Source organism: Carcharodon carcharias, chromosome 26 (genome assembly GCF_017639515.1).
Source record: "Carcharodon carcharias isolate sCarCar2 chromosome 26, sCarCar2.pri, whole genome shotgun sequence".
NCBI classification, from domain to species: domain Eukaryota; kingdom Metazoa; phylum Chordata; class Chondrichthyes; order Lamniformes; family Lamnidae; genus Carcharodon; species Carcharodon carcharias.
Genome location: NC_054492.1, coordinates 19,894,543 through 19,908,023, shown reverse-complemented (window position 1 = coordinate 19,908,023; position 13,481 = coordinate 19,894,543). Strand labels below are relative to the sequence as shown.

At 40.1% G+C, this 13,481-nt stretch overlaps 1 protein-coding gene across 5 annotated transcripts in view; it reads right to left on the bottom strand.

Annotated features, from left to right (window-relative positions):
* The window catches only part of LOC121269822 (protein unc-13 homolog C-like), a 599,906-nt gene that overhangs the window by 192,493 nt on the left and 393,932 nt on the right, over positions 1–13,481 (bottom strand). For all 5 annotated transcript variants that reach the window (XM_041174809.1, XM_041174810.1, XM_041174811.1 and 2 more), the window contains one exon: positions 6,629–6,762. In XM_041174809.1, coding sequence (XP_041030743.1) covers positions 6,629–6,762 — 134 coding nt within the window. The remainder of the gene's footprint in view (positions 1–6,628; positions 6,763–13,481) is intronic.

The window sequence follows — 13,481 nt, the reverse complement described above, 5'->3', positions numbered from 1 at the left end:
CTACCCTGAGACTTGAAAGACTGGCAATAAATTGAATCACAAGCGTTACACCTTAAACTTCCTCTGAACATAATTTCTTTCATAAAAATTACCCAAGATGATGCATTAAACTCAGTTACACTTTCAAGTCAATTGTACTTTAAGAATACAACATAAAATAACTTAAATGATTCAATGGTGAATAGAGAAAAATTCAAACTTTTGTTATTCCTAATATGAAGGAAATGGGATATGATTGAGGACATGTAAAAAGTGCAGATTAGCTAAGGGAAATTGTTTATTCAGCTTCTTTTTTTGATGTGGCAGATTTTATCAATAAAATGAACAGATCTGCCAAATAAAAGCTAAGAAATTTGAATGAAATCATGATAAACAAGAAGTGCCTTAATAATCACTACTATTCAACATTATTCCATCATTCCTCATTTTACAATTTGATTTTATAAAAGCAATATTAGACAGTAGCTGGAAGCTACTGCTTTCATTGTACATCTTTCTTTTTGTTTGTATTGCTTATATATGTATTGCCATTGTGAATGGATGTTCTATATATACTAGAAGCCCTATTCTTAAAGTGATACATACAGCTCAGATGCAACATCTGTTTTTTTCAGGCACGTGTTAAATTTACATATGTGCTTTACTGGGGGAAATGTCACAGATCACAGAATCTTTACAGTGCAGGAATACTTTACAGTGCCCATTTGACCCATGGAGTCTGCACTGGCTCTGAGAGAGCATTCTACCTAACCCCACTCCCCTGCCTTATCCCTGTAACTTTGCCCGTTCTTTCTTTCTTTTCAGATAGCAATCCAACTCCCTTTTGAATACCTCGATCAAACCTGCCTCCACCAGCCTCTCAGGAAGTTTGTTCCAGACTCCAACCCCCTCTGAGTGGAAAAATGTTTTCCTCACATCACACTTACTCCTCTTGCCAATTATTTTGAATCTGCGCCCTCTAGTCCTAGATGCTCTCTTGAATGTGAAGTTTCACACTATTTACCCTGTCCATACCCCTTCAGGATCTTGAAAACCTCTATCAGTCTCCTCTCAGCCTTTTCTCCAAGGAAGAGTCCCAACCTCTCCAATCTATCCTCATAGCTACAGTTCTTCATCCCAGGAATCATTTTTGTGAATCTCCTCTGTACTCTTCCCCTATGTCTTCACATCCTTCCTCAAAAATGGTGCCCAGAACTGGATGCAGTACTCCAGATGAGACCTAACTAATGTCTTATACAAGTTCAACATGATCTTCTTACTCCTGTACTCAATGCCCCTATTAATAAAGCTTAATATACTATATGCTTTATCAACTGCTCTCTCAACATGCCCTGCCATCTTGAATGACCTATGGAAGTAAACACCGAGGTCCCTTGTTCCTGCACCCCCTTTAGAGTCTCTCCCTTTATTTTATACTGTTTCACCATATCTTTTCTGTCAAAACAAATCACTTCACACTTCTCTGCATTGAACTTCATCTGCCACTTGTCTGCCCAATCCACCAACAAGTCTATGTCCTTTTGAAGTTCAAGACTAACCCCATCACAGTTGACAACATTTCCAATCTTCGTATCATTTGCAAAATTTGAAATCATGCCCTGCACACCACAGCCTAGGTCATTAATATATATCAGGAAGGGCAAGAGTCCCAACACTGACCCCTGAGGAACTCCACTACAAACTTTCCTCCAATCTGAAAAACAACTATTTATCACTACTCTGTTTCCTGTCACTCAGCCAATTTCTTATCCAATTGCCGACTTTCCCTTTTATTCCATGACCTAGAATTTTGTTCACAAGTCTTTTGTGGCACTGTACCAAATACCTTTTGAAAATCCATATACAGCATATCAACAGTGCTTCTTTTATCAACCTTCTCTATTCCTCCTCAGAAAACTCCAGCAAGTTAGTTAAATATGATTTTCTCTTGATGAATCCATGCTGGCTTTCCTTAATTATCTTGCACTTGTCCAAGTGATTATTGATTTTATCCTGTACTATAGTTTTCAGAGGTTTTCCTACCACTGAGGTCAAACTAACTGGCCTGTAGTTGCCATCTTTATCCTTTTTAAACAAGGATGTAACATTCTCAGTTCTCCAGTCTTCTGGCACCTCCACTGTATCTAAGAAAGACTGGAAGATTATCAGTAGTGCTTCTGCAATTTCCACTCTCACTTCCCCCAGTACCCATGGATGCATCTCATCCGGCCCTAGTACCTTATCTATTTTAAGTAAAGATAGCCTTTCCAATACCTCCTTCCTCTCGATTGTAAGTTCTTCCAGTGTATCAGTTACTTCCTCTCTCACCTTGGCCTGGGTAGCAAGTTCTTCCTTTGTAAAGACAGATGCAAAGTGTTCATTTAATACCTCCACTATTTCTCCAGCCTCCACATGCAAGTCCCCTCTTTTGTCCCTAATCGGCCCTAATCTTTCTTCCACCAGCCTTTTATTAGTTACGTGCTTATAGGAGACCTTGGGATTCTCTTTTATGTTTGCTGCTGGCCTCTTTTGATGCTCTCTCCTTGATTTTGTCATTAGTTTCTTCACTTCCCTCCTGGTCCTTCTATATTCAGCCTGATTCTCCATTGTATTTTTGACCTGACATCTGTCATATGTGCACTTCTTCCTTTTTATCTTTATCTCTATCTCTAGCATCCACAGCACTTTGGATTTATTTGTCCTGCCTTTCCCTTTCAAGGGAGTATACCTTGATGTTGCCAGGAATACTTTTTCTTTGAAGGTAGCCCATTGTTCAGCTACTGTCTTCTCTGCCAACATTGGATTCGAACCCACTCCACTCACGAATTCTCATACCATCGAAATTGGCTTTCCCCTTGTTAGTTATCCCTGCTCTGGATTGTTCCTTGTCCTTTCTGATGGCCAACCCAAACCCTATGATGACAATGGTCACTGTCCCCTAAATGCTCTCCCAATGATATTTCATCCACTTGGACCAGCTCATTCCCCAGAATGAACAGTACCTGCAAAAAATTATTTTGAACAGATTCCAGAAACTCTTGCCCCTTTGTACTATTCCTATCCAATCTATATTTGGATAATTGAAATCCCCCATTATAATTACTCTATAATTCTTGCATCTCTCTAATTTCTTTGCAAATTTGTTTCTCTACATTCCTTCTGCTAGTTGGTGGTCTATATATTACACCAATCTATGTCATTGCACCTTTTTCATTTCTTACCTCTAGCCAGAGAGATTCCATCCTTGACCCATCTCTCTCCAGTGCTATAATGCCATCTTTAATCAATACTGCCAACCCCTCCCCTTTTCTTCCTTTCCTGTCTCTCCTAAACACCTTGTACTCAGAAATATTTAACACCCAGTCCTGCCCTTCTTTGATCCAGGTCTCTGTTATAATTCCATCTGTCAGCCTGTTCTTGTACTTCACCAGTCTTAACAACACTCTGTGCGTTCACATTCATGTATGTTAATCCTGATTTACACTTTACTTTCCCTCTTACTCTGACCCCATCTAATGACTTACTATTGCCTACTCTAATTGTTCCAAACTCTCCAAGTATTCTATTTACCTTGATTTCATCATCACTTCCCACTTGCCAGTTTTTCTCCTGTCCACTCTGAATTTCCTCTCAGGTTCTCATCCCCCAGCCATTCATGTTTAAACCCTCCCCAGCAGTACCAATCCTTCTTGTACAGGTCTCACCTGCCCAGAACTGGTCCCAATACCTCAGAAATGTAAAGCTCTCCCTCCTACTCCATTTCTCAAGCTGTGTGTTGCACTGTTATTCACTTCCTAACTCCCTAAAATCTGCTTTCAGGAGCTCATCTCTTTTCCTACCATGTTATTGGTCCCAATGTGGACCACGAGCTCTGGCTATTCAAAGGAATGTCCTGCAGCTACTCCGACATCTTTAACTCTGGCACCAGGGAGGCAACATACCATCCTGGATTCATGCCTGCAGCCATAGAAATGCTCGTCTGGTCCCCTAACTATGAAATCCCTTACCACTATAGCCGTTTCACTCTTCCTCCTCCTCCCCTGTGCAGTTGAGCCTCCCTTGGTGCCATAAACTTGGCTCTTGCTACAATCCTCTGAAGAAGCATCTCACTCACCAGTATCCAAAATGAAAAAAATGATTAGGGAGCGAGCTAGCCTCAGGGGATTTCTGCAGTACCTGCCTGTTCTCTTAGATAATCTGCCGTTCACCCATTCTCTCTCCGCCTGTGTACTTCTTAGCTGCGGTGTGACCAGATGGCTTCTAACTTTCTAATCTCATTGCATCCGAAGCTCAAATCATTATTTGGGCATTTTAGAGACTAAATTCTGCATGGAGGAAATTAGTGCCTTTGGTTTTTGCAAACTAAGATGGAGATGTATTGGGCCAGCAAAACATTTCTGAAATGCAGCATTTTATTCCACATTGCAATGAGGTCTTAAAATGAGCATTACGGCTAACAATTTGTTGATTTGTTAAAAAGATTATTCTGACAAGTAATTTTGAACAGTTACTGAAGCATGAAAATATGAATAAGGTGGAATGCCAGACATTAGTGATTTGTACAGCAGGAAACAACCCAACATGCGATCAGAGGCAACATTTCGCAAGGTACATCTTTAAGTTTGGAAATGGGTACAGATTGTACCTCTGCATCCTCAACTTAGCACAGTTTCTCTTTGATTACCATTATGGTAAGACAACTTTAATTAGATGTACTGTCATGTAGCTTGTCAGCACAATGTGTATGTATTAGGAGTTCAGATTTTATGATTGCATTGCATAAGGAGTAAACAAAGCTTACATGTTGAGGTCAGTTCAATGACATACGGATGCTCCCACAATGTAATACATGTAAACTTTTTTTTGATTGGTTCCATTTTTTCCAGCAGAATTTCACCTCATCTTTAAACAGTAATGAAATTATTCAAGTTCTGCCAAATTTTACCTCAGTAATTTAATAGAGATGCCTTAAGACAGCTGGCCACAAATTAAACAGACAGAAAAAAAAAGTCTAGGTAGATAGTCAGATTCTCTGGCTTTCAGATGAATCAAATGTGAGAAAATAAAAATACAAGGTTCATAATGGCTACCACCAACAGTTAGGGGTAATCTGGTGGCCCAAAGTGGCTCTAGCGTACTGAGACCTGGCAGAAAACAACAGAAAACAAAGATCAAGACTTATTATTTTTATTCCAGCAATGAATAATTTAAATATTTGGCACTTGGCTTCCTAGGCTGTGCTTCCCTCAGACTTACTTTGAATAAATAACGGACGGGCCAAGTAATAAGTGCCATATAAAACTGGTACCGCAGGATAGTGAACAGATGCTCATCGTGATCATTTGAAATTCCACTCTGCAATATTTTAGCAGAGGCATTTACTCTGTTTAAACTAAATGGGATAAAATGTTCCACTAAAATACCAGAAATAGTAATTTCAAGCATATTAATCATTGCGTATTAGTACTTAGTGGCGTAATTTTAGAACTAAGGCTAATTAAGATAACTTTTTCCACACTTTGTTGTCTAAATTTTTCTGAGGCCACTAGTAATCTGCTTGTTTACACTTGGAGCCATTTACAACTAGCAAAAGCATAACGTATTTTGTTATGAAATCATAAACTGTATACAGCTCTTTATTAAAAAGCATAAAGGATTTACAATTGTGGGTGATGCACTGCATTCAACAAATATGACAAATATCTTTAGCACTTCAAGGTACAACACTTTACTGCACTTGATAACATTTTTGCTGGTGAAAGCTTTTTGTACTGTATAACTGGCAATCTGTGACACAGGTATCCTGATGAGAAAAATTTGTCAAGACAAGGTGGATTAAGTTTTTGAGGCAAAATCATCCTAAAACCTGATTCTATACTTTAAATAGGAAATTTACATAGAACAGTTGTAATTTCAATGGCAACTGCACTAAGCTGTGACCATGAATTCACATTAACTTGCCTGAGTAAATTTGCATCTTGCTGGCCAGAAATTGCTCGTTGATGAATTACGATTTATTTGTGACTGTAGTTTGTAATAGTGCAAACTCCATTATAGAAAAGGGGATTGAAGACTGAGGAGATTCTGCCACAATACTAATTGCTTCAATCAGCTTTCCTATTCCTGCATATTTAACAACATCCTGCTTTTTTCATTAACTTTTGTCAAGGATTAGATTCACAAACAGAGTGACCGGTTTGAAGAATCCTTGAAATTAGAAATGATGGAACATGTGTTTCTGCCCACGATTTCCCTCATTGGGCTGGGGAGGTGGAATGTTTTCTGTCTGATCTTTACAGGAAAACCAGTAGCAACAAACCGCAAATATAATAAAATTTCCCCTTAATAAAATCTTGATTCCAAAAAAACTACCAAATGGAATCCAAATACTTTCACTCAGCAACCATTCCCTCTAACACAGTTATTAATTTTATCACATCATTTTACTAAGTTGCAGGATAAAGTAAATGCTAAATAAAAGAAATAAAACTGTAACTGTGAAATTATTTGTAAGCTTTAGCCTTGAAGATAATCTCATTATGACACTTTATTGGCAACAACAACTGAGGCTTAATATCACTTCAAAATTTGTTTCCTATTTAGCACAGAAACATATATCTGAAGCGTAACAAACTATCACTTTACTTACTGGTTCAGGACAGGAGTATAGGCTGTCTTATCCTCATCTACACATGAAACCATCAAAGTAATGAGTTTAGGCCAGAAATCTAAGTTTTTGATGGTGGGTCCCTGGTCTTCACGAGGAATCTCTTGTTTTTTACTCTGTCAAGTTAAAAAAATTCCTCATTAGTTCAAAAGCAACATGTAATACTGAATTGGAGAAAATAAACTATTTCATTTTAATAGCCAACATTCACACCATCTTCATTGTATTAAGCAGCTCAAAATCACACAGTATGGAACATTTGAGATAAGATAGCAAATAGGTGAAAAGGTGAAATAATTGGTTAAAAATACTCAGTAGGACCAATAATGTAATCTCACCCACAGCACCTTGGGGATCTGTAATGTGTCCAAGTCTTATTTGAAAAAAATCTGTTCTTGGGATGAGCACATCTCTGGCAAAGCCAGCATTTATTGCCTGTCCCTGACTGCTCGAGCAGCTGCTGATGAACCGTCTACGATTGAGTGGCTTGCTAGGCCATTTCAGAGGGCAGTTAAAGGGCAACCATATTGCTGCGAATCTGGAATCCCATGTAGGCCAGACCAGATAAGGGATGCCAGATTTCCTTCCCTAGAGGACATTGGTGAACCAAATGGATTTTTACAACAAACCTGTAGTTTCGTGGTCACCATTACAAAGGCCAGTTTTTCATTCCAGATTTAATAGTTAATTGAGTTTAAATCCCTCCAGATTTGAACTCATGTCTCCAGAGCATTATTCCAGTCCTCTAGATTACTAACTAATCCAGTAACATTACAACTATGCTGTTAACCAATATACCATGTCCCATTATACAAGGTTAGCTCATTATAAATTTTGCTCTGAATGCATTGACCAAAACTTGCTGGGAGAACTACAGATTCATGAAGGCTGGATTCCCAGTACCAGCAGCACTTAAATGGCTGCTAGTGCCTCAGGGAAAAATTGTCCTACAAGGGGGAAAAGAGGACAGAACCTGAGCAAAATCTGTATTCAGTGTTGAACAGTAAACTCAGTACCTCTTGTTTTGTTTTGTAATGGTTAAAAAGTCCAAAAATATTTTAAAATGTTTTTTGCCACTTGACTCTCCTGTTCCTTGGCTCATTTTTGATGTCTTTGTTCCATCATCAAGTGAACAAGCAAAAATATGGCGCATATTAGAGTAACTGCATTGTTAAACTTTTGTGCAATGTAAAAATCTGCTGTAAAACAAAGTGAAAAATCCTCCATTAGTGGCATATTTTACAAAATATTGAAGCTTAGATGCTGAATCTTTTCCTGTCGGAGGGTCAGGCAGTCCCCTCTCATATAACTTGATTGATCCATGGCAAAGAGTAATGCCTGTAGCACAGCACAGAAGTGTCAGCTTTTCCCTCCCCATGGTGGAATATTCTGCTATACTTCTACCTAATAGCTGTTCAATGATGAAACTCATCACCATGAAGGGAATCAGAGCTGAGCATCAAACAGCCTGGGAATTTGAACCTGTAGCCCTGCAATCAGAAGCGAATGTTTGCAAGTCCAAACTATTAAAATCCTGTGACACTAGCATACATCAACACATACTGTGGAATTTGCTAAGTTATAAGAACTGCCACCAGCTGTCGAGGCAGCCATAAACAATTACATATTAGAGTTACCACTACCTTCCTTCTGCTAGCTGTCCTCATCATTTCACTAATCTTTGTAAAGACAATTGTTGTTTTTTGTAACTGAAACGTGGACCTTTGTGACTACAATCCTTTTATTTTGCAATTCGGTTGCACTGCAATTCTTCGACTTAATTTTTATTGAAACATTTTACATTTGAGTTGTCACAAAAGATTCGACGTACAAGGCATGCTGAGCCCTGTAATGGCCCATGGGCTCTAGCCCAGAGACAAAATTTTAGCAGAAATGCAGAATGACAAGTCTGCATCCGTTATGCATGACAGACATTTTGTGCGGGCGGGGTGCGGGGAGGGAGGTAGGTAGGTAGGTACAGGAAGTTCTTGTGCGAAACCCAGGAGAGTTTAATTAAAATATGTATATAACATATTAGTGTAGAGTATCATTTAAACATCCACCATTTCTTTTTGTCCTTTTTTTCACACTTATATGCCACAACAAATTAATACTTATTATAAATGAAATCCAGACTTGCTTAGTGCTGAGCAGTTCAAGGATGCAGGATTAGAAAATTTCTTACAGCTGGTTTGACTTCACCTGGGCTGCTTTTCTATTTTTTTTTCTAAATGTTATTTTTAACCAGGTACTTAGGGTCTCCCAAGTCTTTGTGCCAATTATTTAATTTTCATTGCTTTCACCATCTATAACTGCGATTATGGGTTTCCCTTTGGGAATTGCTCTGAGGTGCTGGGATGATGTACTAAAGGGTTGCCAAGCAGATCTGGCTGCATGGCAAGAATTTGCATCAAGTCACTAGTCCTCGTACACCTCCATCTGAAACCAGGCATGATTACGTCTCAATGGAGCAACTAATTAGTAAAGGTGGAGGCTCCAACTCTCAAGGTAGTTAGTGACAGAGGGCCCAATGGCACACACAAACATGAAGATTCAGTTAACCGTTATGTGGGATAACTCTTCAGAATCACCGTACGTATAATGTGACATGTCTGACGTGCACCGTACAAGAGAAGTAATCATCAAGAAACAAAGCCTGATTGACTGAACCTGCCAAAGTTCTATCAACCACATTTCACAGAATCACAGAGCTGTTACAGCATAAATGATGGCCATTTGGTCTGTCATGTCTGTGCTGGCTCTCTGAATGAGCAATGCATCTAGCGTCATTCCCCTTCGTTCTCCCCAGAACTTTCCACCATTCTTCCTTTTCAGATAATAATCCAATTCCCTCGAGTGCCTCGAATGAACCTTCCTCCACCACAATGTCAGGCAGCAGATTCCAGATCTTAAAGCTTGCTGCATAAAACCGCTTCTCTTCATGTCTCCCCATTGTTTTTTTTTGGCATCTACCTTAAATTTGTGCCCTCTCATTCTCGATCCTTCCATCAGTGGGAACAGTTTTTCCCTATCTACTCTGTCCAGACCCCTCCTGATTTTGAATGCCTCTATCAAACCTTTTCTTCTCTAAGGAAAACAGTCCCAACTTCTCCTGAAACCATTCTCGTGATTTTTTTCTGCACTCTCTCTCTCCTGCCTTCACACCTTTCTGAAAGTGTGGTGACTAGAACTGGACACAACACACCAGTTAAGGCCAAACCAGTGTTTTATACATATTTGCTGGTTTTGTTGCACCTACCTAGTAATGGCTGAGAAAGTGTTTTCACAGGGTCCAAGGCTAGTAGAAAACCAAATGCAGAACAGTGCCATTTGCTGTAAGGACATCTATTCCCAGCATGAATCATAGGGCTGGTGCCACCAGAGACAGAACCTGACAGCCACAGTCCTCAGCACACAGGTGGTCATTTTTGGTGGTCATTAATTAATCTGTTGCCTCTCCAGTGTGCGTTAGCATTGCTTCAAAGCTGGAAGGCCAATAGCAGGCCAACCTTATAAATTTTAAATAAAATATAGACTCAGCAGCCAGGCCATCATTGTGGAGGGGGAACCCCTCAACTGGGCAGCTTGTGGCCAGACAACTGGACAGGGCCTCAAAGCTTGCCTGGAGTGCTGCATCCACTGTCAGCTGCCTCCAGGCATCTGGCCTAGCCCCTGATGTCTTGGTGGACCCAGAGCCTGGAAAATTCCAGTCAGGGACTCACAATAGAGCTTAATATACCTTTACAAATTCTTAATTGGCTCTGCACCACATTCGGGGGTTGGGGGGTGGTGGTGGGGGGTGGGGGGGGGGGGGGGGGGGGGGGGGGGGGGGGTGTTGGTGGGTGGGTGTTAGAGAGAATTAGCTTTATTTCCTTTTCACACACACCCATCTCTGCACTCGTCCCCATCAGGGCCTAAAAATTCTACCTGAAGAACCCACCTCTAAAAGAAATTGTCCCTCAAAAGAAAACAAGTCCCATTAAAAACATGACTCGTTTTCAAATCAACACTTACATACTTTACAACAGCTATACACACGCTGGCTGCTAACATTCTGGAGTAACTAAAAATAAATAATATGATTAAAAATGCAGTACATATTTTGACAAATTTTGTTTTCTCAAATGGTGTTAAGTGTATCATTAGTTCTGGTGCTTTTTAAAATGTTGTCAGCTGCTAAAACAAAGCACCTATTATGTACTAGCTCTGAATGCAACGTAAACATAACTTGCATAAATTGACGTGAAATTTCTCAACTATAACCTGAATATTAACTATTCATGAGGGAAAGTTTCAGAGTGCTGAAATGTAATTAATTTGTTATGATAAATATACATTTGGGAAAAATTATTCACGTCAAGTCACACAGGAGTCGAGCAGTGCCATCCATCACCTTCATGTGCAACTGACGTTTCCTCATGCAATTTCTTGAACCAAATGAGTCTCTATGGCAATGGTTTGTGTATGCGAGGTCTGGGATTACTGCATGTGTAATATTGCTGACAAATTATACAGAAAGATCCTGATCATGTAAATACAGATCTTCACTTTTGACAGATGACATGGATACAGGCTGCCCAAAAACTCTGAATGACTGACAGGCTCAAGTTCAACTGAAATGCACTGCAACACATTAATATTTAGCTCCAGTATTAAAAGTATCTTAATAGTATAGTCCGAATTATATCAGGGATAAAGAGAACACATGTGATTTGAATAAGAATTATGCAATGCCAATGAGTATTTTTTTAAACTGTTGGGCTAAGAGTGGAGAAGATATAGGAATATATATTTAAATTTCTATGGTAACATTTCAACCTTCAGTTAATTGTTGCAATATTTTAATGGTAGAATCAAAAACATGATTAGCTTTATTTTTGAGCTTAAAGAATCCCATATATTGATAATTAAAAAGGCTGCAGCCTATCTGGATGCTTTCTTGCACTGTGGGCAACTGCGAAGGTAGTTATGGTGGAAAGGAATTTTGAAATAACTGTAGGTAGTCTTAGGATTATTGAAATTTACAGCAAGAAGCCCATTCTGCCCATCACATCCACACTGGCTAATAAATAGCTATCCAGTTCAATCCCATTTTCCAGCTCTAGGCCCATAGACTTGTAGGCCATGGCTCTTCAGGTGCAGATTCAAGTACATTTTAAATATAACAACAGTTTCTGCCTCAGCTGACATTTCAGGCAACAAGTTCCAGACCTGCACCACACCACTCTGTAGAAAGATTGCCCAATTCCACTCTAAATCCTAAATCTACCCTAAATCTATGCCCACTGGCTATGGATCCCTTAGCCAAAGGGAATAAATTTCTATCCACTTTAGCTAGACCCCTCATAATTAAATGCATCTCAATTAGGCCTCCCATCAGCCTCCTCTGTTCCAAAGAGCCTATCCAATCTTTCCTCACAACAAAAATTCTCTAGTCCATGCAACATCCTCGTAATTCTCCTCTGCACCACCCCCACCCCCTCTCTAGTGTAATTACATACTTCCAATTGTGAGGTGACCAGAACTTTAATTTTAACCAAAAACAGAATTACCTGGAAAAACTCAGCAGGTCTGGCAGCGTCGAAGGGTCATGAGGACTCGAAATATCAACTCTTTTCTTCTCCGCCGATGCTGCCAGACCTGCTGAGTTTTTCCAGGTAATTCTGTTTTTGTTTTGGATTTCCAGCATTCGCAGTTTTTTTTGTTTTTAACTTTAATTTTAACGTTTGGTGATTATACAAAACAGACAATCTGTCGTACACCTCTCCCAATTTCTGAAGTGAAAACTACCCACACTCAGTGGATTTAAACAGATATGGGCAGAATTTTCTGCTGCCGTGGGCCATTGCTGAGAGGCTTATCACAAGGTCTCAGGCAATATTCCACAATTGTTCAATAAGTCATCCCTTGTGCGCGGCAGTGAGTGTCTTCAAAAATTCTGCCCACACTTCTGGATGAATTTTGTAAGGCTTTGTTTATAGATGGATACCAAGGGTATTATTGCTGCACTGAGCATACCTTTAAGCGTACTGAAGATCTAAGCCCAACCATCTTCAGCTACTTCATACATTACCTTCCTGCCATCATAACGTCAGGAGTGGGGATATTTGCTGATAATTACACAATGTTCAACATCATTCAAGATTCCTCAGATACAAAAGCAGTCCTTGCCCAAATGCAGCAAGACCTGCACAACATTCCAGCTTGGGCTGATAAGTGGCACGTAACATTCACGCCACCTAAGTGCCGGACAATGCCCATCTCCAATAAGAGAGAATCCAACCATCTTCCCATGACATTCAATGACATTACCATCGCTGAATCCCGCACTAACATCATCCTGGGGGGTTACCAATGACCAGAAACTAAACTGGGCCAACCACATAAACATGTGGCTACACAAGCAGGTCAGAGGCTGAGGATTTTGCAGCAAGTAACTCACCTCTTGACTCCCCAAAACCTGTCCAACATCTACAAGGCACAAGTCAAGAGTGTGATGGGATACTCTCCACTTGCCTGGATGAGTGCCGCTCCAACAATGCTCAAGAAACTGGACACCATCCAGGACAAAGCAGCCCCGCTTGATTTGCAACCATCCACCAGCTTCAACATCCACCTCCTCAACCACCGACGCACAGTAGCAGCAGTGTGTACCATCTACAAGATGCACTGCAGCAACTCATCAAGGCTCCTTCGACAGCATCTTCCAAATCTGCAGCCTCTACCACTAGAGTAATATAGGCAGCAGATGCATGAGTGAGAACACCACCACCACCTGCAGGTTCCCCTCCAAGCCACACAGCATCCTGACTTGGAACTATATTGCCGTTCCTTC